Here is a 27,557-nt window from a genome sequence, read left to right as displayed (position 1 = left end):
AAATTGAAGCTTCCAAAGGCAAGCTTTTGAATGGATTGAGAACGTGTGGAAGGGAAAACACAACAAATCACATGCGTAGGAGCGAAGCTCCAGTTTTCTGGTTGAGAAGAGAGTCTGCAGGAAGACTGATTGCTAGCTAGGCCTCACAAGCCTGTTCATAACACTCTAGAGCAGCAGAGAGACCCAGGATAGCCATCCACCAAGCACCTTCACTCCCCAAAACCAAAACTCCCCAAAGAAACCAATCCGCCATCATAAACCGAGGGAAGGAAAGCAATGGCAGGGAGAGAGAAGCTGCGAGCAGCCACTGAAAGTGTGCATGCACGCAGTGGTTGAGGAAAGGATGACCCCTCTTGCTATTTGAAGCACCTTACTTGATTCTGGAGGCTGGTGAGGTCAGTGTGAGCGACATTGTGTTTTGTGAAAGATGCGGGTTTGTCGAATGGCAAGTTATTTAGCTCATGACAGGAAAACTGCTCTATCCCTGTGATGAGTTGTGCAAACGTTCAATCCCAGAGGTAGAGTAGTTTCTCAGTGGTTATGGATGCTGTTTCTTACGCAAAACCCCCTGCAGCCTGCGTGTCCTATGTTTTAAGTTGTAAAAGCTCTTAGTGCATTGAAGACTAGTTATTTTATAATTTGCAAGTGTCCATGATAACAGTGTTTTTTATATTTCACTATGTAAGTTATTTGGGACTCAGTAAGTGCCTTTTTGAGGTCAGCTTATACAGATTTACCTGTGTCTTGGTTAACCTGAAAGCAGCTGTCCGGAAGGCTAATGATTCGGGCTACTCATGCTTTGCTATGTTTTCTTTTTTCAGATGATCTGTAAAGTCTGTTCTCATATTATGTTGTCTCAAGAAGAAAAGAAGCTGTTCTTAGATACTTTAAAAAGGCCTGGCTTAACCTATCTTCAGAAGCGAGGCCTGAAAAAGAAAGTCTCTGAAAAATGTCGGAAAAGGACCTTTTGTCTATATTGTGGATCCTTCAATGGTAGGAGCCCATTGTAAAAATACTGCTGATAGTCAATATTCAATAGGAAAAATATATAATTTCCAAGTTACTGTATCTGTCATGAGTTTTTCTGTATGCATCAGGTCAGAAGTGATTGTCTATTACTGACTTTTTAAAAAATCACATTTGTAAACTGAGATATAGCTGTGTGATGCACTCCGCATTCCATTATTTACTTGTGAGCTACACTGGAATTCAACACAGTCTACGACAATTTAAAGTTTCAGCCCAGTTCTTAACAGAAGATTCCATAGCACAAACCTTACATAATTCTGCATTGTTTAGATAGTTGGTATGTGAGGTTGATTAACACTTTTGAATTACATAGCGGAAGCCTCCGTGCTTGAACCCCATACGCAATCAGACTAAATGTTTGTGTTTTGAACACAAGTTCACTGCATGCTATGATACCTTTTAAGTATTCAGTTTTGTGTCCTGTTTGGGGATAAGCTGACCAACAAAAGAACATCAACTAAGAGCTGTCAAATTAGAGATTGCTGTCACAGTAATTCTGATTTTGATACCAAAAATTTTGGGTAGATGGACATGGAAATTGGGAAGAACATCAGGAGGAATGGATGAATGCAGCAACATCAAAACGTAGTAATGACTAGTGTTGGCAACAGGCATTTGGGCAGGGCACAGATGAGTTTTATTGACGAGTAATTTTTTATTTTAAAAGATTTACTTTTACTTGCAAATAGCATCCTATAGGAAACCTTTTATGTATTGGCAAAGCCTTGCATCAATGCTACGCTTTTTAAAGTTCAAATTAAGACAAGTAATATATGGAGGTAATTTAAATGAGGTGTTCTTGTTTTGTTAACAGGGCCCCATGCTCTGCATATGAAAAATAAGTCAATTTTATTATCATTGACTTTTTATGAAGTGTCAGCTTGGCTCAGTAGGTAGCATTTGCCTCTGAGCCAGAAGACCATGGGTTCAAGTTCCACGTTGAGACTTGAACACACAATCTCAGTTAACACTCCAGTGCTAAGGGAGGGCAGCATTCCCAAAGGTACTATCCTTTGGATGAGACATGAAACCCATGCCTGTTTACCTGTTCTAGTAGCTCATTCAGAGGTTTAAATTTCTATAGTCAAAGATTAATTCCCATGTCTGTATTCGATGACGAACAGGTTGTCCTGTTTAACATTCCTCCCTCACTCAATGCCACCAAAAAACAGATTAACTGTTCATTCATCACATTGTTCTTTGTAGGGCCTTGCTGTTTAAAAGCTCCATATAGTAAGTGTACAATGTAATTCATTCAAGATGGAGTGTTTTGGGGCACTTCTGAAATGTGATAAGCACTATATAAATAACTACTTAAAAATTGTCATGCCCTTATCTCAAAATGGTCAGCTTTTTATATTTCAATGTAGTTGGTTGTTCTATCAGGTTAAAAATGTTGGCGTTTTGTTTTAAATAGGTCCTGTGAAAAAATGTGGATTATTGAAAATTATTCATGAAAAGTACAAGACAAATAAGAAAGTGATTGATCCTGTGGTATCAAATTTTCTACAGTCTTTTGATATAGCCATAGAACATAATAAAGAGGTCGAGGCATTGCTTGGAAGAGCTCAAGTTAGTATTGTGTATATTCAAATTATGTACTTTATTAGCAAAATTAACTTTTCTGGATCATTTTATTTATTAGCTTTATGGATTGGTACGATTGTTTCATTAAATAATGTGAGATGTGCGTTTGTGAAGCTGCCCTGCAATTAATGTAACAGCTCATTAAGGAGAAGAGTATCAACTCTGCAATAAAATTAACCTTAATGTCCTAATTTTAATAAATCTATTAAAATTTTGATGTTTGCAGTTTAGGTTGGGTATTCATTTCAATAGATTTTCACAAAGCTAATATTTGTTTATCTTGAATGTGTCTTGTGAAAGATATTTACAATGTATGGAGCACAACTGTCTTGGATATATATTTTAATCTGTACTTCATTGCAGTACATCCCTTAAAAGTCAGGGAAGTTTGTCTGCACAGTGTATAATTTCTGAATGCAGCATTGAGTATATATCCCTGCAGTCCAATAAAAGGTTTATTTTATATGTACAACTTGCTATCTCTTCATCTTTCAGGAGAATCTAAATCCCCTTGTGGTCTTAAACATATTTAAAAGAATTCCCTCAGAAGATGTCCCACTGCTTCTTATGAACCTGGAAGCAGGGAAGCCTGCAGACTTGGTCCTTACTCGGTTACTAGTTCCTCCACTTTGTATCAGGCCTTCAGTGGTCAGCGACCTGAAATCGGGGACTAATGAAGACGACCTAACCATGAAGCTGACAGAAATTATCTTCCTAAATGATGTAATTAAAAAGGTCAGGCAATATTTCTAGTATTTACATTTTATACAGCATTATAATGCAATATTCCTCGATGAGCATGCACTGTTTAATATGTAGAATGGAAGTGGACTGAGTGCTACTGTCTATTAATAATTAAATACGGTTTTGGACTTTTAACATGGTTCTACAATAAGTAATATTGATCCTAAATAATGTAATTGAGATTTTAGACTTTTTAAAGACATTCTCTAAGTGTAAAACAGTAGCTAAGATCAACCTAAGCAGGTGTTTATTTGTTCCATAACTACCTTTTTGTTTTATATTTAAGACTGATCTTAAATGTGCTCACTGTAGCCCAAAATGTGTAACATTTAATATAGATGTTAACCATCACCTCTTTCCTCGGTGCCGTTAGTAAGTGAGAGATAAATTAACCAGGGTTCCCACTCCTTGCTACCCAGCAGCCATTACACCCTGTGTGTTCACAGGAAAGGAGACACTTTGCAAGAATGGTCAGTGGCAGGATTTAAGACAAATAGATCAAATGTAGGAGTGCGCAATCAAATTAAATAACGTATCTTGTAATTTGAATTCTTTGAGTATTAGGATTTATTTGACTTATAAGAGAATTGCCTGACCTGTGCTTCCTCTAAGATGGTACATCATTCAAGTAACTGATTTTTGCAATTTTATGTATAATGTTTAAAAGCTATCTCTCAGATTTGAGATATTGTACTTAAACTACAAATTTTACTTGAATACAAATTCCTTATGCACTAAAATATAAAGGAAACTCATAATTCCAAGGAAGCTTAGCACCAGAGGGGGTAAAGTCGGCTTTGCCGTAGGATGTCTGTTTAAGAACATTAAAAGGACAGACCAAATTGCACATGAAGAGAGATTGGGGAAACTGGGCCTGTATTCTCTAGAGGTTTGAAGAATGAGAGGTGACCTTATTGAAACCTACAAAATACTTAAAGGGATAGACAGGGTAGATGCAGCTAAGATGTTTCCCCTGGTTGGGGAGTCTAGAACCAGGGGACACAAGTTCAAAATGAGGGGAAGCCACTTAGGACCAAGATGAGAAATTTCTTTACTCAGAGGATTGTGCATCTTTGGAAATCTCTACCCTGGAAGACAGTGAAAGCTCAGTCATTGAGTATGTTTAAAGCGAAGATTGACAGATTTCTAAATACAATTGACATAAGGAGATATGAGGATAGTGTGGGAAAAAGGCATTGAAGTGGAAGATCAGCCATGATCGTATTGAATGGCGGAGCAGACTTGATGGGTTGAATGGCCTACTCCTGCTCCTATGTTCTCCCAGCTGCAGAATAACAACATTGTGCTCTAATGTAACGCTCCAGACTTGTAAAACACACATCTCCTGACTTGGTGTAACGCTACTGGAAATGTGCTCATGTTAAATTGATTATTGGGGGTAATTTAGTGTCCACATGAAGGTGCTTGAAAATGCAAGGTTTTGGGCATTAAAAAAAAAAAAGTATCTGTATCAAGCATGTCCAAATGCAAAATGAAACTGACTTTTACTCAGTTTTTGACCTAAGTTGGATTAGCATCCCCCCCCCAACAACTGTAGCTGTTTTGCCATTTCTATCTTCAAAGAAGCCCTCCTACCGGGTTTATCTATTTCAGGTTGCAGTTGGTGGTTAATCGGGGAAGGTTGTATTCCAAGGAACAATGTGTGCGATGAACAGGTTTGAGACTGACCAGACTTGAATACCATTAGTATGTGCTGGAGTTGAACCCATGTCATAGCAATGAAAGTCCCTTCAGCATTTAATTCTGATTCAGGGCAATACCCCCTGGAGAAGTCTGGTGTTCCAAAGTTGATTGGTATCAGGTTGATGGAAAGGAAAGCACTATTGTATCTTTGGTTATCTCCCCTTCCCTAAACATTACCTATGTTTTTTATTTTACATGGAAATTTTAATGTTTGTGTATAGTACAAAAGATAGACACATGATAGTGAAGTATTGTTGGGACATATGCCATGGATAATTACAGCAGTTTCAAGTCATTAACTACCCAGTATGATGTATAAATGCAAGCATTTCAGGCTTGTTCTCAACAAAGTACATGGACACCATCTTGTGGCCGTTGTGGTTTTACTTTCTGCATTTTAACATTATATTCGATACTTGCACTGGTTTAAAATAATAGACCAGTATATGTGAAATGGATATTAGGAATGTATTTTTAATTTTTTTTTGTACAAATATGTATTTAAAAAAGACTTTCTGCTCCTATATAGTCTTTCTACTTTCTCACTAAGCTTCCTTCCTGCAAGGAAATTCTTACTCCCTAGCCCAACAGATACACTGTAGCTGCCCCCAAAGCCAATTCTGTGGCATGGTGTCACTCTCCATTTCCAAATTCTAGCACCTGCTTTGTCTTGGCCCCAGAACCTCAGTCCTGCCCAGCTTTAATGTTTTGTCTCATTCAAGTGTGTTTTAGCATCTCCAAGACACCTTTCCTCCATCTGATCCCAGTACTCTCCTCTGACCTCGTACACAGTGACTTCCATCTTGCTCTACACCACAGGCTTTAAAAAGGATAAGCGATGCATCAGTAAAGAACTGTATGGCTATCTCAAACATTTGGGTAATATACAGAAGAGGGAATATACAGAAGAAAGATAAAATTTTAAATAAGGAAAAAGCATGAGGAATAAATAAGTTCTAAGTAAACAGATATAGCTACTAGCATTTTTGTAGTGTTACTGATGTCAAAATATGTCTTGGACTGCTTTACAGAGTGAAGAAAAGTATGCAACTGAGCAAGAGAGAAAAACAGGTGGAATGGAATTAAGGGATCGATGAAAAGAAAGCAATGAGAGAGAAAGTTTGGAATATGAATTTTGGGAGGGAGTTTGAGTGTAGGGGCATGGTGTCTGAAAGAGTGGCCATCAATGGTGGAATGAAGGAGGAGGAGGCCAGCATCAGAAAAGCAAAGGGTTAGGAGCAGAGCTATTGGCTTAAAGAATGGAGAATAGGGAGCTAATGGAGCCTGTCAAGGTGATGGAAGTTTAGGGCTTTGTGTGGGTGAGCGTAGAGGTGGCAACATTCTGAACAAGTTATAATTTATGGTAGGTGGAAGGGAGGAGTCCAGCTAAGAACAGCATTAGAAAGGTCGATGATAACTACATGGATTAGCATGGCTGCAGTGATGGGAGAAGGGTAGGGACAGAGGAGAGCCATGTTTCAAAGTTGGAAGAAGGCAGTTATGGTGACTGGTGGACGTGGAGCAGAATCTGGATCAGCGCAGGCAATGTGCAAAAGACCAGTTTGAGAAAAATACAGAGAGAAAAATCAAGAGAAAGATGGAGCTGAATTTTACCAGCCCCTCAACGCTGTGGGTCGCGGCTGAGGGGCCCGTAAAAATTTGTGAGGGGAGGCCTGCCTCGACCCCCTATGTCGAGAAGGGCTCGCCGCATATTACCGGCGGCAGGGGGACCTTGGTGCGGCTCCGGGCCTTCATCTAGATATTCAAAATAACACAAATTAGATTTAAATGAACCTACCTGCTGATGGCGGCCATCCCACGCCGATTTTACGACCGCCGATCGCACCTCGCACCCCTTTGGAATTCCATACAGAGTTCCGAGGCGAGAACCTGGTGGTGATGCGGGAGGAATAAAATTTTCAGGGTGGGGGAGTGGGGTAAACAATTTTTATTGGTTGTGAGGATAGTGGGAAGGGGTTGAGGGTCAAAGGGAACAAATATTTGGTTGGGGGGGGAGTTTGGGTTATCAAAGAGAGTTTACTATGGCAATTTGTATATAAATTACCCTTTGTGGCGGGGGGGGGGGGGGGGGGTGGGGTGGAGATGGGATTTAGAGTGGAAATAAAATGTTATTTCCCGGAGACTGGGACCTTTAAATAATGAAATGTTACTGAAGGGCTTGAAGCCCTTCAAAAATGGCACCTGCGCAGTAGTGCTGGATGCTGTTGCCAGGGACGTGGCAGCCGCTCCGCCCCCTCTATTTAAATCAGCCCCCGCGCGGAATATCACGAGGGCTGTGCGACGGCACCTGCATGTCGGAAGACCGCCGCGCTCTCAGCATGCCTCCACACAGCGCAACGCGCTGTTAAAATTCAGCCCGTAATCTGAGGGAGGCACAGATAGATTTAGTGAATTGGACAGAAGCAGTAAAGTAGTTTTCTATATTGGGATTCTACAGTGGAATTGAGTTGAAAGTGGTTAGATCAAACGTACTTTAATCTTGGCTTTGTGAAGATTATAAAAAAGAGGGAAATGGAATTGTCCTTTAACATAATGAACTGTTGCTGTATAGTCCATTTGTAAACTTCAGTTCAAAACCCATCAGCAGCTCTCCACATCAGCGCCAAATTTGGATCATGAACTCTCTGTTTCCTCAGCATCGAATGTCTGGAGCAAAGACTCAAATGATCATGGAAGACTGGGACTTCCTACAATTACAATGTGCACTTTACATCAATAGTGAGCTTTCTGGCATTCCTCTCAACATGGCACCCAAGAAATGGACCAGGGGCTTTGTGCAGAGGCTGAAAGGAAAACAGGGTAGGTTTCTTAAAAATCTAGTGAACGTCTTTCTGTTTAAAAAGTTAAAGGCTCTATTTCCAAAAAGAATGAAACAAAATTTCACGTTCACGTGACTTTTTTTGGTCTCAAAGTAATTTGATTCAGTGCTACCTCGTGATGGCGAGGGTTATGTAAATCATTTCTAGGTATTGGGCTTCTCTGTGGGGCAGCAAGGGCTGTAATTTTTGAAAATTTAGCTTGATTCATATAACATTGCAAAGGGTAATCATATATCACAGATCATGTAAATTTGTCAATAGTTTTTGTTAAATTTAAAGTTATCTTTTATTCATTAACAGTGTAAAGTTTCCCTTAAGCTTTGATTTTTGGGGGAGGAGTGTGATGCTGAGCACCTCAATGGGTGATGCCTTTCCCCGTCAAGAAGCAGTAGCTAACATTTCAAATTAATTTATTTTCCTAACTCGACCCATTTATCAAAATTGAGATATTTAGTCTACAGTTATTCTGTGATTTGATGTAGCTTTGTGAAATCTTAATGCCACTTCACGAGTTTTTAAAAAAAATTGTGCCCTACTTCTGAAAAAAAGAAATGCGTAAGGATGGTACAACATAATTCATCACGCTGCACTTTCAGTTTCAACCATGCCACAGAAGAGAAGCAAGCAGAGAGCATCTGTTTCCCATTAAGAAAGGAAAAACCAGAGGCTAGATCACCCAAACCATTTTTGCCAAACATCTAATGACATTATCAGAGACTTGGGGAGCATGTCACCTATTTGTCCTCAGCCAGGAAAGTTATCTGGCATGAAATAAATAGAGGAAAACTTAGTTATTTATACAAAACAAATGTGTAGACCTGCTTTCCTATGGCTGAATAAAATAGACACGTTAAAGAGCATCTCCATAATTAATGGAGTTACGCAGCATTCCGATACAACAGAAACCAATGAGGCCAGGAAAATCTTAAGAAATTGGGTAGTTAATTCCAAATTCTGGTACCATAAAAATGCATCATCTCCTCTCTATTCCTTTGAATAACTGGGTGGTTAAGAGGCAGGAAAATTTTAGTTAGGTGTGAAATGAATTTTTTAGTAAAAGGTTGGTTGTGTTTTGATTTCATTTCCGTAATGAATTTCTAACTACCTTGGCTAACATTTCTTGTGCTCTGTTGTCTCACATTAAGATCTCTAAACCTTCATCAAATTCCAGTCTGTCTTAATTTCTGTCCTTGCCCTGTTCACTCCAAAAAAACAGAACTGCTAATTATACAAGTTCAGAGGTTCAGACAAAACAACATTGTACTCAGGAAGATCACTTATTGGGTTCTGTCAGACTGAAAAAGCTGTTGGGTTATAAGACCCTCAAAAATGACACTACACCATAGTCATCATAACAGTAAAGAATTTTTCATACTAAGTGGTACCTCTTTATTCAAAATAAAACTTTAGGTCGATTTCGAGGAAACTTGTCTGGAAAAAGAGTGGATTTTTCTAGCAGAACTGTAATCTCTCCTGATCCTAATCTGCGTATAGATGAAGTAGCTGTTCCAGTGCATGTGGCAAAGATCCTGACTTATCCCGAAAGGGTGAGTTCCCTTTAAGGATATTTTTTCTTTATTAGAAAGTGTCTGTTGAAGCGCATTAACTGAGATTTTGTTTTACATTAGGTAACAAAAGCCAACCTGGAATTCATGCGGAAACTTGTGCGCAACGGACCTGAAGTACATCCAGGAGCTAACTTTATTCAGCAGCGGCACACAAATTTGAAGAGGTGATCATTTCGTTTTGAATTTTGTTTTAGAGCTGAAGGATCTCTGTTTGTATTTTTCCCATCCCAATTTTAAATCTTAATTCTAGCTTGTTTTCTTTCAATAATTATGGAGAATGGAGACTTTAAGCTTGATGAAGTTGGTACTTTGCTTTTTCCAATTCCTTCAGCTGTCTTTTCTGTAAAGAGTGCAGTTTTTGAAGTACATTGGAGCCAGAAACTGTTAGGTTGCAGCATCTTGCCCTTGCTAACCCAACAAACTACTGCCTATCTCAGCTGTGCCATCCGGCGGTAGTGTTGAGTGAAGGTCCAGATGTTTTCTGCTGGAAGGGAGCTCTGCCAGGCCATCCTCTGTAGATATGTGCACGTTTTTAGAGTGGCTTTGGAAAGGGGTGGGAGCAGCACAACATGCGTCCAGTGATCCATGATTGGTACACAGTAAAGGGAGAAAACAGCTTAAAAAGATGCAGTCCGTCCCACAGAGAAAACAAAGTCACTCTATCATATTTATATACTGCCTTGAGTACAATCTGCAAGCATCAGCTGAAATGCAGATTGTATAATTAAACAGATATGTGACTTTATATCAAAAAAGTTTCATGTTCCTTTTTAATGTATAGGTGAAAGTGTAGAAAAATGACATTGCAAGTTGACCATCTGTTCTAGAACTTTGCATATTGACTAAAGGTGTGACTGTTCAACAGATTAATTTAAGCCAGTATATATTGGCCATGTAACTGTCATGCTCTTATCTTAATGTGACTGGACTATTTTCTGTGAGCTAACCATCACAAGCAATTATTTTTAGAGGTATGCATAAAGTATTTTTTGGACAAATTGCCATTTTTAGCACTTCCACTGATCTGACTGGAGTGATTGTGTGGTTAAGCGATGTGAAGCTTTCCTTTGAAGCTAGAGTTTACCGAGTGAGATTTTCTACAAACCACTGTATTGTGATTGAATTGGTTATGGGCTACTACTGTACATTCAAGTGCACCTTGCTGTTTGCTAGTGTTTTAACAGCTACCCAATGGTTGTACCAAAAATTTTGATTGCATGAGAGCACAAATTACTGAGACAACATAAACATATACAAAAAGGAAATTATGTACATGCACCGCCTAATTTTTGACTCTTGAAATAAAGGTTTCTAAGATATGGAAATAGGGAGAAGATGGCACAGGAACTGAAATATGGTGACATTGTGGAGCGACATCTAATTGATGGAGATATAGTGCTGTTCAATAGACAACCGTCCTTGCACAAGCTGAGCATCATGGCCCATATAGTAAGTGTTTTGTAATACATGCATCATTCATAACCTAGGTTATATAAACAAATTGCTTTACATTGGTCTTTTCAGTTGCACCATATATTTGGAGTACGTAAAAATAACTCGAATAGATTTTGTACATCAGCCTGTATGGTACAACACTGTATTAAAAAAAAAATATTTAAACTAATGTGTTCTTCAACACCCTGCTAACATTTTGTGCTCTTAATGGTTTTTGGCATTCTGTGAGGCGTGCGAAAGTTTTTTAAAAAGCGGGGTATATATTTAGCTCCAAATGCAGTCTGTGACTTGCAGAAATAGAATTTGTACAATTTATTCCACCCTTTCTCTCTTTCCTCTTGCTCCCCTCAATTCTCACCTCTGACTTGTATGACAATCTTCTAACATCTAATAGTTAACCATGTATTGTCAAATTATAACCAGGATCAGTAATAACTTCTGTAAAATGTCAAGTCTGCCAAGAAATAAGAAAAGGAAATTTAGCTTCATTTTTTTTCTTTTTTGTATTGCTATAAATTTCAGGCCAAGGTGAAACCACACAGAACCTTCAGGTTCAATGAGTGTGTCTGCACACCCTATAATGCAGATTTTGATGGTGATGAAATGAATCTTCATCTTCCTCAAACTGAGGAAGCCAAGGCTGAAGCAATTGTTCTGATGGGCGTAAGTGCAGTTTGATTACATTCATGTATTCTTTAGCAGCAATACTTTGATGCTCAACAAGAATGGCACCAATATTTTATTTACTAAAGCTATTTTACTGAAGCCAGTTGTTCTTCACTGCTCTCAAAGGTTTAATAAGATATCAGAATTAATAAAACAAACCTATTACAAAACTTGAGGAATTAAACATGTGCAAGGCACCTGGATTAGATGACCTACACGATAAAATCTTCAGGAAATAAGGAGGCTCAGGTTATTGCATTTAAGATGTTCATTAATCCAGGAGCTATGCCAGAGGACTAGGCATAGTGAATGAACCCTTATATTCCATACAAGAGTAAGCCATGAACCATGGTATTCTAAATCAGTTAGCCTTACTTTCGTAATAGGAGAAAATGCTCCAGATCAATTACCAGGATGCTAGCAACAGTAATTTGATACGTATTTTAAGGTTGCCACATTTGTGGCTATGAATATTGAAATGGAAACTTAAAGGAGGAACCTTTGTACCATGTTACGATGTCCTCGAGATCCTAAGGTGCCCACGATGAATTAATTACTTTTGAAGTGTGATTACTGCTGTTATGTAGGCAAACTCGGCTAATTTGTGCACAGCATGGTCCCTCAAAGAGTAAATGGAATGAATGAGTTCTTGATCTGTTTTTGGTATTTCTGGGAAAGATGTTGTCTAAAACACTAGGCGAGCACTCTGCTCGGTATTTACCAATTGGAAGTTGATAAATACCAAGCAACGTACTCAAAAAGGGAGGGAGACAGAAAGCAGAAAACTACAGGCCAGTTAGCTTAACATCTGTCTTTGGGAAAATGTTAGACGCTATGATTAAAAATGTTATTGCAGGGCTCTTAGAAAAATTCAAGGTAATCAGGCAGAGTCAACATGGTTTTGTGAAAGGGAAATCATGTTTAACCAATTTATTGGAGTTCTTTAAAGATGTAGCATGTACTGATAATGGGGAACCGGTGAATGTACTGTACTTAGATTTCCACAAGGCATTTGATAAGGTGCCACATCAAAGGTTATTGCGGAAAATGAAAGCTCATGGTATAAGGGGTAACATATTGGCATGAATAGAAGATTGGCTCACTAACAGGCAACAGAGAGTAGGCATAATTGGGTCATTTCCTGATTGGCAAGATGTAACAAGTGGTGTGCCACAGAGATCAGTGCTGGGGCCTCAACCTTTTACAGTTCATATAAATAACCTGGATGAAGGGACCGAAGGTATGGTTTCTAAATTTGCTGCTGACACAAAGTTGGGTAGGAAAGTAAGTTGTGAAGTGGATATGAGGCTACAAAATATGGGGCGGCGCAGTGGTTAGCACCGCAGCCTCACAGCTCCAGGGACCCGGGTTCGATTCTGGGTACTGCCTGTGCGGAGTTTGCAAGTTCTCCCTGTGTCTGCGTGGGTTTTCTCCGGGTGCTCCGGTTTCCTCCCATATCCAAAGACTTGCAGATGATAGGTAAATTGGCTGTTATAAATTGCCCCTAGTGTAGGTAGGGAATATGGGATTACTGTAGGGTTAGCATAAATGGGTGGTTGTTGGTCGGCACAGACTCGGTGGGCCGAAGGGCCTGTTTCAGTGCTGTATCTCTAAATAAATAAATAAAAAAGGGATATAAATAGGTTAAGTGAGTAAACAAAGATCTGGCAAATGGAGTATAATGTGGGAAAAATGTGAAATTGTCCATTTTGGCAGGAAGAATAAAAAAGAAGCATATTATCTAAATGGTGAGAGATTGCAGAGCTCTGAGATGCAGAGGGATCTGGGTGTCCTAGTGCATGAATCGCAAAAGGTTAGCATGCAGGTTCAGCAGGTAATTAGGAAAGCCAATAGAATGTTATCGTTTATTGCAAGGAGAATTGAATGCCAAAGTAGGGAGGTTATGCTTCAGTTATATAGGGCATTGGTGAGACCACATCTGGAGTACTGTGTTCAGCATTGGTCTCCTTATTTAAGGAAGGATGTAAATGTGTTGGAAGCAGTTCAGAGAAGGTTTCCTAGACTAATAGCTGGAATGAGCGGGTTGTCTTAAGAGGAAAGGTTGGACAGGCTAGGCTTGTATCTGCTGTGCCATCTTCTCCCTATTTCCGTATCTTAGACGAGTAAGAGGCGACATGATTGAAACATAAGATTCTGATGGGTCTTGACAGGGTGGATGTGGGAAGGATGTTTCCTCTAGTGGGAGAATCTAGAACTAGGGGTCATTATTTAAAAATAAGGAGTCGTCCTTTTAAGACAGAGATGAGAATTTTTTTCTCAGGATCGTGAATCTAAGGAACTCTCTTCCTCAAAAGGCAGTGGAAGCAGAGTCTTTGAATATTTTGAAGGTAGAGGTGGATAGATTCTTGATGAGCAAGGAGGTGAAAGGTTATTGGAGGTAAGTGGGAATATGGAGTTGAGATTACAATCAAATCAGCCATGATATTGAATGGTGGAGCAGACTCGAAGGGCCAAGTGGCCTACTCCTGCTCCTAATTCGAATGTTCGTATGATGCTAGGGTCCAACAGAGGAATGAAAAGCCCAGGTAGTTCAAATGCCCTGAACCTTGTAAGGCAGCTTCCTCTATGTCATGATTGTAACCAAGAGATTGATAATCCAGCCTTTTTTTTTTTGGTTTGCACCTTGCATTCTGATAGAGATTGTTTATCCAAGCTGTCTTGTTATACCTGAACTTTATTTGACTAGATCTAATTTACCAGATTCATTTCAATAACGATGTCTCATTCTCTGTTGCATTGGATAAATACAAAAGCATTATATAGAAAAGCAGTAGCGGTTACAATTGAATTAGTTATCACTACGTGATTCCTTTTCTTTTCCCTTTTAGACAAAAGCCAACTTGGTAACTCCTAGAAATGGGGAACCGCTAATTGCTGCAATCCAGGACTTTCTAACAGGTGAGGTAGAGTTGAGCATTTTTATGTCAATGTTTGGGATTTTATTTTAGTGAAAATACTATGCACAAAGACCTTGAACTGAATTTTACCGTAGGCCGGCAGGACTTCGCCACCGGCATAAAAGACGGTGGCAAACCCGCTTCCGCCTAGCTCGGAGATCCAACCCACATTTTATGGGTCTCCGGGCTTTAAATGTCCCGGGGTGGGACTTCCACCCGCTTGAGGGAGGAGGTCCCGCCTCAGTGAGTTGCTGGATAATCAGCTGGCTGGCACCGCTCCCGGTGGCACAGCTGGGACCGCAGCCCAGCTGAAGCTATGGAGCCAGGACTTCAAGTAGGTTGGGCTTGCCTGGCTTGGGAGGGGTGGGGTGGGGGGTGGTGGTGATCGGTCGTGGCGGTGAGGCAAGGGTTGTCGTTTGGGGGAGGGGGGGTGTAATTGGGTCCCCGGGATGGGTTGGGAGGAGGTGGCGGCCCTCAATCAGGCACCCTGTGCCCGACTGCCATGGCACCCCCCCACCCTGGCACACAGCAAGTCCGGCAGCTATCGCTGGGCGGCCTTTCACGTCCCCAGCACACTCACTTGCCATGGCCATGGAGGTGGGCGAGGGCCATTAATTGGTCCCAGCCCCCCACCCGCCTGACCACAGTAAAGTTGACCTGAGACGGGAGCGGGGTGGGAAAGCCTCCCGCTCAATTTTATGCCGCCCGCACGCCACCATCCAACCCCCCCCCCCCCCCTCCCCCCTTGTGAATCAACTGGAATTTACATTCTTTACAAACTTACTAGCAATTAGATCAGATGAACTGTACATCTAACTGATTATTTACTTGGATTTGCATAGACTTCACAACTTAATTAAAACAGAAAATGCTGAAAATACTCAGCAGGTCAGGCAGCATATGAGGCGAGAGAAAGACTTAACATTTCAGGGTCAATGGCCTTTCATCAGAACAGTTGTTGCTGATAGCCCCAATAATTTTTTTCAATTTATTGCTTAACATATTGCTAAACTTTATATTGGTATTTAATTTAACATATATTCGTAGTAGCATTGAAATGTTTGATTCTTGACAATTGAATCCTCATTGTGAAGAATTGCTGTATTGGATTGTTTTTTTTTGAAAACCGACCTGTTCACTTAGTTATCTAGTTAATGAGGAAGAGAGTGAGATTGCAGTTGTGCTACTGGTTAACCACAAGTTGTATCAATATCAATAACATGATCTACATTTGTTTTGATAAAATTGACAGAGTAAGTTCCTATTAAAAATCTTCAAACTTGGCAACCTATTCACATTTTGTTTAGTGAGCAAATGTACAAACTATTGTGTTGAAGATTTGATCTGGAATTAAATATAGAAGTGGTCTGAAACAATGTTTTAATTTTAAAAAAATCTGCTTTCTTATTCCCAGTCCTTAGTCAGTGCTAGTTGCCAGTTTGAGGGTAGCAGGACATTGAGACCAGTTAATGTTCTGCTCCCCTTCCCACCCTTTCTGTATGGGAAATGCTTGGCTTCTCCTACAATTGAGATCAGGAATTCAGCACTTGGAAATATATAAGGACATCAGAAATTTTGAAATTGCCCTCTATGACTATATTCAGTGTGATGTAGCAATTTGTATGCTGATTTTTACATATATACCACATGGCATTGTACATGGCTACTGAGAAGATACCCTTTTTATTAGAAGATATTTCATTTTTGGTTGTACAGGTGCCTATCTGCTTACCAGGAAAGACACTTTCTTTGACAGAGCGAAGAGCTGTCAGATCGTTGCCTCCATTCTTTCAGGCAAGGATGAGCGAATCAAAATTAGTCTTCCGCCTCCTGCAATTCTGAAGGTGATATAGTTCAATCTATTTTGAAAAACTGAAATTAGATTTGTCATTTTATGCTGAAATTAAGTAGAATGGGAACTTGGGCAGGAATGTTATTATTTCACAGATTTTAAGGTGGCCAATTTTGTGCGGCATATGTTCGATATACTTTATGGTAGTGTTCCACTAATGGGGGTTGTGCAAGCTATGGAACGAACTTGATTCACAACAGTTAATTTGGGTCTGTTTTTACTGAACAGTGTTTATATTCTCCTATAGTTTAATCTTTTTTGGTTTATCACAAGACTGGATAAAACCTTTACACAGATACAAGTTTTTAGTCATTGAGGTTTACATGCTTCCCATTTCATTTCTCTGTGCATCCACATTGTCATGAGATCTTACCGTTCATAATCAGGATGTCACTAAATTGGAAATTTGGGGCTGAGGCAGGGTTTTAACAGTCAGTGGGTTGCCATCCCAAAACTGCTGGTTTGTACAGGTGCCTGAGTTTCAGTATGTGGCCATGGCAATTGTAGGCACTGGGCCTGATTAACAGGCCGCCATGGGTGAAAAGTGACTGCCGACCTCTAGGAAAATTGGGCAGCCTTCGAGTGCTCGCTGGTACTTGGGAAAGGGGTTTTGGGGTAGGTAAGGTGGGGAGTCAGGGATAAGGAAGCCTATTTTTTGTGGGGCATGGAGGAAAGTAAAAAACAGTTTTTTTTAAAAAAAAAAGCTTGATCACTTCAGCTTTTTGATTCTCTTCAAACTGGCCTTCACATGGCAGGAAAGCCCTGGGCTTCCGAGCTTAAATAGGAGTTAAATAGCTATTGGGTGTCATCATAACCCAATTGGCATGTGTGAATTAGGGCCCAGGTGCTCAGTCTCAACCAAATGGGGAAGGTTAAAATCCCCTCCCACCCCCACCCTTGCCCCATAGAAAATTATTGACTTTTGTGGGTGGGCCATACCTTATCTCAAAACAGTCAGTAATCATGTGGTTCTTAAATTGATAACTAAACCACTGAACCGCATTAAAGTTGCCTCATATAAAGGATCAGGCAACTTGAATGTCCTCATTGCTGATAACTGCCCATTTAAAATTGTATACAAATTTACAGTTAATATATCATTGGTTCTTAGATTTTATTTGATAACAGATGTGGGATAAACAGGTTCCTAATTTTTGACAGGTCAAATCCATATTGCTTGCGAGTTATTTAATTCCATCCATGGGATAAAGTGTATAATTGATAGCTTAATGGTGACTGTTCCTTGCAACTGTTATGGAGAAAGAATTGCAATTGTATATTGCTTTGTAAATCCATACTTCAAATTTGTGACTGAGAGTATGGATTTACAAAGCAATATACAATTGCAATTTCTGAGCATGATCGATGCTAAAGTGCAAGATAATGCCATAATGTCTTCTTTACAGCCCGTGACACTATGGACAGGGAAGCAAATTTTTAGCCTCATTCTCAAACCAAACAAAGACTCTACTATTAATGCAAACCTGCGCACCAAGGGCAAGCAGTACTGTGGAAAAGGTGAAGACCTCTGCCACAATGACTCCTGTAAGTCATATAAAAATTTGCACCTTAAACAAAAACCTTTAAATCATAACTATGTTATATTCCAGAAAGCCAGGTGGTGAAAGATAGAACCTGAGCCAATCGTTTCACACTTTTATAAGCATTTATTTACAGTGATGCACATTACAAATATTGCACCTCCTCGCCCAACAACCACAGTTTCAGTCTCTTCCTATTTATAGGAGCACAAGTGAATCCCCAGTTACTGCTCACCATTTAAAAACAATTCATATAAAATAGTGTTTGAAACAAGATGAGCAATAATTTTTGTTGGAAATGATTTTATAGGGTAAGCGTTTTTGTTCCTAATACTAATTGTTCCAAATTTGACACAGATTTAACGTCGTGCAGACTGGAATGAGAATAAAACAAGGGTCAGTTTTGGCATATGTTTATATTCAAATTTTGGCTGCCTGAGGTCTTTGGCATTTAGATGAGTTTTTATGTTCTGTAAAATGGGATTAATTATATAATTGAATCTTCTATCCAGTGGTACATGATTATTTATGCTTTACCTCATTTTCCAGAATTACTATAGGTATCAGGAGACCTGACTATACTGTAGGGAACAGTGAGGTAAAGGTGCACACTGGCTAGCTGAAGAAGAGTCTCTTGTATATGGCTCTCCTTTTCTACTGTTTCTTTTCAATTTTTTTTGCTGAGTTATTCAATAGAGAAAAGATTTGACAAGCACATAAGAAATAGGAGCAGGAGTAGGCCACATGGCTGCTCTGCCATTCAGTAAAATCATGGCTAATCTTCTACCTCAACTCCACTTTCCTGTCCTGTCCCCATATTTCTTGATTCCCTTAGTGCCCAACTGCCTATGAATCTCTGTTTTGAATACACTCAACGACTAGAACTCTCCACCCCACAGGGCTGTGGAAGCTCAAAGATTCACAACTCTCGAGTGAAGAAATTTCACCTCATCTCAGTCCTAAATGGCCAACCCTTATCCTGAGGCTATGACCTAGTTCGAGGCTCTCCAGCCGGGGCAAACAGCCTCTCTGCAGCAACCCTGTCAAGCCCTCTTAAGAATTTTATACATTTCAATGAGATCACCTCTGATTCTTCTAAACTCTAGAGAATATAGGCCCATTCTACTTAATATCTCATCATAAGGCAACCCTCTCATCCCAGGAATCAATGTAGTGAACCATTGCTGCACCCCTTCTAGAACAAAAGAAACAATGCAAGAGGAACCATGAAAAAAAATTTGGAGGCAGTGGCAACAGTTGATTAGAAGGAAAGAATGCTTGAGTGCCAAGATCACTGTGAGGAACTTAGTGATCGTAGGAGCAGAGGAAACTCATATATATGCCTCTCAAAGCTTTTTTTTTGCAAATCTTTGGCTGTTCTGTACAGCTCCCATTTATCCACTAATTTCTATTGTCCACTATGGCGTTCTGGTTTAGTGTGACAGCTAATTAGGATCCTCCTGGACAACTTTTTTTTCATTTTACAATAAAATTTTCAACCACTTTACAAATTGCTTGAACTTTAAAACTTGCATTTCCCCATGCATGTTCATCTGTGCCAGGAAACCTCATCAGTGCATTCTTGGAAGCATAATGAAATCAAATGTACAATGTTTCATCATATATTATTGTGAATGTAAACTTAGAATACTGTGAAGAGTGAGGATTCTTGAGCAAATCCTGTTGAAAGAAAAGTTCAAACAATGACTGTATCGGTGCCGTTTCCTGTAAGATTTACTACAAAAACTACTCCTGTCTTATCAGTATGGATCTCTTAACATTACACTGCAACTCTGGAAATGGATCTCTAATACAAAAGCAAAATACTGCAGATGCTGGAAATCTGAAATAAAAACAGAAAATGCTGGAAATACTCAGCAGGTCAGGCAGCATCTGTGGAGAGAGAAGTAGAGTTAACGTTTCATGTCTGACTTTTTATCAGAACTGGGGAAAGTTAGAAATGTAATAGGTTTTGAGTAAGTGAAGGGGTTAGAGTGGGAAGAACAAAATGGAAGATCTGTGATAGGGTGGAGGGCAGGAGAGATTAAATGACAAAAGGTTTCATGTTGCAAGGCCAACGGGAGTGGTAATAAGACAAATAAAGAAACAAAAGATGTGCCTAGACACGCTGCCTCCAGGCATATCTTTTGTTTCTTTACTTGTCCAATTACTGCTTCCTTTGGCCCCACTGTTCTTGCAAGTTACTCTCCCACAGATGGGATGGGCAATAAATGCTGGCTTGGCCAGCGACGCCCACATCCCACGAACGAATAAAAACAGAATCTCCAACTTCTCTCTCTCCTAAAATCCTTTAGCCCAAATCCATGCCCATCTTTCACACAACGTCATGTTTGAATCTCTCCAATCCAGTTTCTGCCTTACCACAGCACTGAAACAGCACTTATCAAAGTCACAGATGGTATTCTCTGTGACTTTGACCATGGTGCAATATTCCTTCTCCTTCTGGACATGAGTCGACAACCTGTGGCTCTGAAGCTGCATGCAGCTCTTTAACATCTCATTTGTGGCTCCCAACCTTTTCTAGTTGGATCGCATTATCATGAAAAAAGCCTAAAAAAAATTGTCAAGAAAAGTCAGCTGTGTTTTTATTGTGCGGATAGCATGGCTAAACATTAAGTTTCACTTCACGATTTCAAATGATTATTTTAATCAAAAACATCATCGTACATCATAATAAACCTGTTCTCATGGTATAGTTACACCATGGTTATAGATAATGCCTTTGGTTTGGGGAACGGGTTTTATAGTTGCAACCATTATTGTTTCTAATATAACTGAGATGGTAAATTATTCTGAATGTGCTATTTTTATCAAGTGGAAACATGCTGTTTTTTCCATTAAATTAGTATGGTTCAATGCATGTATTTTATATAAGCAAATTGCACGCTTTACCAGAGACACTTAGCAATTTACCATATATTTGGTTTAGAAATGCCGAACTTTTAACTTGCGGCTCCCAAATTAATTTATTTTAGGTAATTTTTTTTTTTAAAAAGGCTCTCCTGATATAAAAGGGAGCCAACCCTTGTTCCAGATCCCTCTGCATGCAGCTTTTGATACGCTTGGCATCACGATTCTTTTTCATTGTCCAGCCTTGTGGACTGCCCTTGCTTGGTTCCACTCTTATCCAGTTGTAGTCAGAGCATCTCCAGCAATGGCTTCCCATCCCACTCTTGAAACATTACTTCTGGAGACCTCTAAAGATCTGTCCTTGGTCCCCTTCTATTCCTCATCTGCATGCTACCTTTCAGCGTCATCTTAAGAAGCCAAGGTGTCAGGTTTCCCATGTGCACTGACGACATTCAGCACTACCTCTCTGTACCTGTCCTTTGTCTCTTTGTTGTCAACCTGCTAGACTGACATCCAGTCCTGGATGCACTACTGTCTTCGACCACTGCTCCAAACTCCATATACTGTTGCCCTTAACCTAATCTACACCAAGTCCCACCTCACCTATCACTCTGTGCTCGCAAATCTGTATTGGTTCCTGGTCTCCCAACACCTCCAATTTAAAATTCAAATCCTTTCATAGCTTCGCCACACCACCCGCCCCCCCCCCCCCACCCCCCCCTCCCTTTCCTCTATCTGCCCTGCTCCAGAGTTACAATCCTCCACTTTGGCCTCTTGTGCACCCTACCACTTAGACCATAAACTATGGAATTTCCTCCCTAAACTTCTCACCTGTCTCTCCTTTAAGACCCTTCTTAAACATTCCTCTTTAGGCAAAATTTTCATCACTTTTCCCAATATCTCCTCCTTTGACTTAATGCTTCTGTGAAACACCTTGGGGCATTTCTCTACATTAAAGGTCCTCTATAAATGCAAGTTGTAACAAATGATTTCTAGCAGCCAGCAACGTGGTGGGTGCTTGAAAAAAGTCAACCACAGTTGCCTGGTAAATGGAAGACTATAATTTTGGCGGTCACTTTCTGTTTCTAATAGAATGTTTTAAATAACACTAATGAAGGGTTTATTCAAAGTCTGTCTCTTCAGAATTTCTGTCATGTTTGTGGATGGAGGTTGGGGGTGGGGGTCATATGAAGCTATTGCTGACAGTCAATAAAAAATAACTTGGAGCAGAGTAAGTCCTATGGGCAAATTCAAATAAAATTCAGTGACTTTGATCACTGAATATTTGTACACGTTCACAGAAATGTTAAATGTTTCCTTGGTAGTTGACATAGAATTTACCATGCTAGTTAGAAAGCCAGATCACAGTGATCCTCTCACATGGGGATTATCCAGATGGCCTCAAATGTTCATAGAATCATATATGTACACATGATTGTTAGATGATGTAGAAAATATTATAGACATGGTAGACAATGAGTGTTCAAATGATACAAACACTCATCATATGTCTTGAATAATATTGAAGTGTCTTTGTAGCCATAGAAAATGAGTTGAAACTTTAGTGATCTACTAGTAGAAATGTAGATTGTTGTTTTCACTCTGATTTCTCCATGTCCAGAAACTATTCACCACAGGTCAGAGTGATGTAAGCACAGTTACAACATTTCTCCCATCCCTTTCACACAGGGTTATCTCTGTCCATATAAGCAAATGCATTCTGTGTTTTAATCTCCTTGCATAATTGCTTTTTGTCATCTTATAGTCGTTGTAATCCAGAACAGTGAGCTGATGGCTGGGAGCCTCGATAAAGGAACTCTGGGATCAGGTTCCAAGAACAACATCTTCTACATCCTGCTGAGAGACTGGGGACAGATGGCGGCTGCAGATGCTATGTCTCGTCTTGCTCGCCTGGCTCCTGTCTATCTGTGTAAGTTGTAACTTGCTGTTGTCTAAATAAATATATTTACCTTGAGGACATTTTGTTTTGTTCTTGGGATATTTTACAACTTACCATAGTTGGATTTGACCTCACAATCTCTGGGTTGCTAATTCACTGCCATAAATATTGCACAACTAGTCCCATAGCAACTGTATGAACAGCAAACTGATTTATTTTGTAACAGCTGAAAAAAGTCTTGTTGCTACAGGCTACAATGCTGGGAGAAGTGAGGGAGTGCAGTAGAGCAGAAACATTGAGGAAGAAGGCTGAGGAGGAATAAAGGTTGTGTGACTGGGGAAAATGCCCAAGTGGAAGGTTAGCAGAGGGCAAACAGGGAACTAACAAAGGGGCTGAAAATTGGTTAAAATGGTTTCCAATAATTTGCTTTTATAGTGCCATGTTGTTGGGCCAGTGTTCAGATCGGAATGGTTCACATTAACCAAGCACCAATCAGTGAATTTTGACCATTTCTCTGATCAGGCTAATTAGACAGAAAGGATAGGTATATCATTTTTAATTATAGTTAAATACATTTAAATAGTTAAATATATGGAATAGATATATTCTTGCAGGTTATTTTGAAGTTTCCTGTTAGTATTTTACAGTAACTAAATAAATGTTGGGAAACCCAAGCCTTATTTTTCTTTTTAAATGTTACAATAACTTAATTTGTTTTCAACTAAGTCTTATTTTTGAGGGATTCAAATCTAAATGAGATTGGAATATAGCACGTTAAAGGGGTTGGAATAAAGTGCAGTCAGGGTATCTTTCACTTTTTCTGCCATATGAACCATATCAGTATACCACGGAACCATGTTTATTTTCTTCTCTGATTAAAACTGTGCACCTTTAAGACACTGTTTAAAAACAGTGTACCTTTAAGACAGGGAGAAAAGCTTTTGGATTTCTGAGGCACAGTGTGCCAGCTGCATTTTGTTACCTAGGCGACAGCAGGAGAGAGAGAGAGGTCACAGGGTATAATATTTCTACTTAATTGTGTGGAAAAAAAATGCTGAAACCAGGTTTGAGACACTCCAGCAAAAGTGTGCTGCTGAGGAGCTGTCTATTTTCTCTCAGCAAAAATTCATCAAGGAGCTGCAGGCCGAGTTAATTGTCTAAGGAGGAAATAACCCTTTTAAGAGACCGTTTGTATTGCTGAAGTAATGTTTCGACCAAGAAACTGTCGGTTTTAAAATTCAAGTTGACTATTGCTGTGCTCGCCGTCAAAGGAGCTGTTTGATGCCTGCTGCAGCCGAAGTGTTTTGAATGCCTATCAAGAATAGAATATTTCATCAAATCCACATGAAGAATTTGAGTGGCATTTGATTTTCACATTAGAATACCACATCCATCAGGAACGTAACCCACAAAGACTTATTTATTTATTGTTAAGAAACAGCTAATTTTAAAAACATTTTAAAAAAGAAACCGGTTAACCGTGCTTTTTTTGTGTGAATGGGGGAGTTAAGTTAAAATAAGAAGTTATAAGGTCTTTAGACATAGGTTTATCTTAATAGTGTTTAAGATTTAGTTAATTAGTCGTTGTCTTAAAGATACCTGGTTTTGTCTGTTTTATTCTGGGGGTTACTAGAGTTTAATTTGGCTGTTTTCCAGTTGGGTGGGAAAACTTTGATATGCTGCAACCTGTGGAGTGATGGGACTAAATTGACAGTGCATTGCTCCCGCCTCGGTCGTAACAGTGCTGTAACCATAGTTCAGCCTTATTAGGCCTGCGTTTACTCAGCATTGGTTTTGGAATTTATCATTTACGAAAGATAAAACTATTAGTTTCAAGGGGATGATTAGATATTTCTAAGAGGATACACCACACAAGATGTTCAAGTGGTTTCTCAATAAAATTCTGAGATTAATGAAGTTAGAATCAGTGCCCTGAGATTCTGTAAAACAGAGAAGCTTGTGATATTTTATGTTGAGTGTATACACCAGGCAACATCAAAACTATTTTACCCATTTTAAAAACTTGTTCAAAAGTCACTTATTTTCTGCTGTTTCTGTGTATGTTTAATTCTGCTCCAATTTTATCTCATTGTCCTTTGATTTTTCTGCTTCTGCGTTAAATTATTTCACTTAAAACCTTCCCTTTAAATTTAATATCCAACAATCTGTTGCGTAGCAGCAAATTGGGGTATTTACTTCCCTGAATTACATACAGTCGCATTGAACATGTGGTGTTAAAGTTTTAGAATAGAGGTTGCCAACTTGTTGATCGTGAGCTACAGGTAGCTTGTTGTCGGCATTTGAGTGGATCGCATAAAACTTTGAAAAATTTCACTTAAAAAGAAAAGTTATCTTTTGTAAAAGGAAAAAACTACATGTAAGCAGATGTAGACTCTGTTAGTTGTATATTACAACATACCCCACTGTATAATGAAGATTATTTCATGTGTCTCTGCTATTTGACACGTACCTGGCCTGGACACCGCACTTGACATTCTCCTTGCGCCACTTACTTTGATTCTAATTGGCTCCCACTGAGCACTGCTGCAGCTGCCCCAACCAATCACAACAGACCTTGCGTCCACTCGTGTCACGACCAACCAATTAGACACGTTGTTTCTTGGCAAGGCTCAGGGGAGCGCGTCCTCAGATAACTCTCTACCTGGAGGAAGCAGCCAGACTTGGGAAAGAGTCTGTACCTGGAGGGTACACTCAAATCATGGATGCTGAAATTTCAAACCTGATTGACTGACAAGCATCTGAACGACTCCATCAGGGATACCCCCTCGGTTACTAGCTAAATTTTGCAGCACTGGTGGACAGTGTGCAGTGTCAAGTATCACATTGAAATAAAGTTAAGACCAGTTTTCCTTCATATTAAATATATTATTATGTAATTATAATAGCTACATATTTAGTTTGCATTTATTTATCCATTTTTTTTCTTTATATGTTTGTGCCTCAGGATATTTATCATTTATCAGAAGTAGTTCTCACTAAAGAAAATATCGGCGACCCTTGCTTTAGAAACATATGAATAATAACCTTGGGGACAGCATTGCTTATCTTCACTTTGTTTTTTTTTATTTTATTTTTTATTTTTTTATTGATACAGCACTGAAACAGGCCCTTCGGCCCACCGAGTCTGTGCCGACCATCAACCACCCATTTATACTAATCCTACACTAATCCCATATTCCTACAACATCCCCACCTGTCCCTATATTCCCCTACCACCTACCTCTACTAGGGGCAATTTATAATGGCCAATTTACCTATCAACTGCAAATCTTTGGTGGTGGGAGGAAACCAGAGCACCCGGCGAAAACCCACGCAGACACAGGGAGACGCAGGCAGCACCCAGAATTGAACTCGGATCGCTGGAGCTGTGAGGCTGCGGTGCTAACCACTGTGCCGCCCATGTCTGGAATATAGAACTGCATGACTAGCAGCACTCAGTTTTAGATTGCAAGGAGATGGTTTTCAGAATGAAGACCATGAACTGTTTCCAACATTATAAACCTTAGTGCAATCTTTTTACAAAGTCCCTGTTTAAACTATTTTTCCAGCTGCAGTTTTGAAATGTAATAGAGAACAGCTGATACTCGGAAATGATTAAAAAACAGCAACCTCTTCCAGTGGTTCACATGACATTTGTATACTCCATGACTAAACTGTAATTACTTTATAATGCACCTAAAATGAGATTACTACTTTGAAATTCATCCCTTGAAATGTTTTGTTTAAAATGCACGCTGTTGAGGTTTTTATTTTTTATCTGTATGTTGGATATCTGCAGTGGGGACATGGCAGGCATACTGAAGGGTTAACAGTTATACTATGATCATCACAATTAATTACTAGATTGTGTTGAAGTATATGAATTTATAATCCTTTTCTAAAATCAATATAAATGGTGGAAGTTGCCAGCAACGTTATCTTGATCCAGACATTACTTTTGACATGTTCTTTTGAGTTTTTGGATGTGTCATATTTTACTTTTAAGGTTTAATTTTCCGTGTTTGTCTTTTTTTTCAAACTCTAGCCAATCGAGGTTTTTCTATTGGCATTGGCGACGTAACACCAGGTAAGGGGCTATTGAAAGCCAAGCAGGAACTACTTGATGCTGGCTATAAGAAGTGTGATGAATTCATTGAAGCACTCAACACTGGCAAACTTCAGCAACAACCTGGATGTACAGCAGAAGAAACATTAGAAGTAAGGGCTGGTTTATCCTTCCAGTGTGTGAGAAATGTACATTTGACATTACATCCGTTTGTCAATTTCATAAATAATTAGCTCATCTTTTCTCAAAAGAACAAATGCATTTGGTTCTTGCAAGGTATACAGAGTATTCCTTTCAGTTAAATTACAAAATAAATCCTGTGCTTGCAGTGTAGTACAGAATGGCTGTAATGTGTAATGAAGAAATATGTTAGCCAGAAACTAATCTCCAACACTTCAAATTAATCAATTATTTTTGCAAAGCCTAAAAACATGCATTCTTTAAATTCGCTGTGAAAATTCAATATTGAATGAAAAATGGCTCACTTCATCTCAAACTGAAACTGACAGTGATATCAATCTGTGATTGCACCTTCTGAAAAATTTTTGTGACGTTCATGGACATTGGTAGTTTGAGCAGTCATGAGTAAAGTTTTTTTAAAAAAAGAAGCTAATTCTGTAATATGAAAAATGTGAAGAGTAGTAAGAACTCTTAAGTTGGTTGTGCACTGTTAAAGTTGTATTCACATATTAAGCTTCGTGCATGCCTCATTCTCAAATGGGGACCGCATGGTTTAGATGGGTAAATATCGTTGAATGTTAAAGCAGGCCAATTTGATAATAAAAATGTCCATCAGGTAACCATTTTTAACCCTCG

At 39.3% G+C, this 27,557-nt stretch overlaps 1 protein-coding gene across 1 annotated transcript in view; it reads left to right on the top strand.

The window, feature by feature from the left end:
- Window positions 1-27,557, top strand: part of polr3a (polymerase (RNA) III (DNA directed) polypeptide A) — a 68,718-nt gene that overhangs the window by 12,887 nt on the left and 28,274 nt on the right. The window contains exons 4-16 of the mRNA XM_068020531.1: window positions 822-993; window positions 2,447-2,601; window positions 3,112-3,351; window positions 7,722-7,884; window positions 9,315-9,451; window positions 9,533-9,636; window positions 10,780-10,921; window positions 11,450-11,590; window positions 14,443-14,512; window positions 16,228-16,355; window positions 17,770-17,908; window positions 22,541-22,705; window positions 26,721-26,893. Coding sequence (XP_067876632.1) covers window positions 822-993; window positions 2,447-2,601; window positions 3,112-3,351; window positions 7,722-7,884; window positions 9,315-9,451; window positions 9,533-9,636; window positions 10,780-10,921; window positions 11,450-11,590; window positions 14,443-14,512; window positions 16,228-16,355; window positions 17,770-17,908; window positions 22,541-22,705; window positions 26,721-26,893 — 1,929 coding nt within the window. The remainder of the gene's footprint in view (window positions 1-821; window positions 994-2,446; window positions 2,602-3,111; window positions 3,352-7,721; window positions 7,885-9,314; window positions 9,452-9,532; window positions 9,637-10,779; window positions 10,922-11,449; window positions 11,591-14,442; window positions 14,513-16,227; window positions 16,356-17,769; window positions 17,909-22,540; window positions 22,706-26,720; window positions 26,894-27,557) is intronic.

This window comes from Heterodontus francisci, chromosome 42 (genome assembly GCF_036365525.1).
Source record: "Heterodontus francisci isolate sHetFra1 chromosome 42, sHetFra1.hap1, whole genome shotgun sequence".
Lineage (NCBI taxonomy): Eukaryota > Metazoa > Chordata > Chondrichthyes > Heterodontiformes > Heterodontidae > Heterodontus > Heterodontus francisci.
Note: the sequence above shows the minus strand (reverse complement) of the source record. Positions and strands in the feature narration are given on the sequence as shown.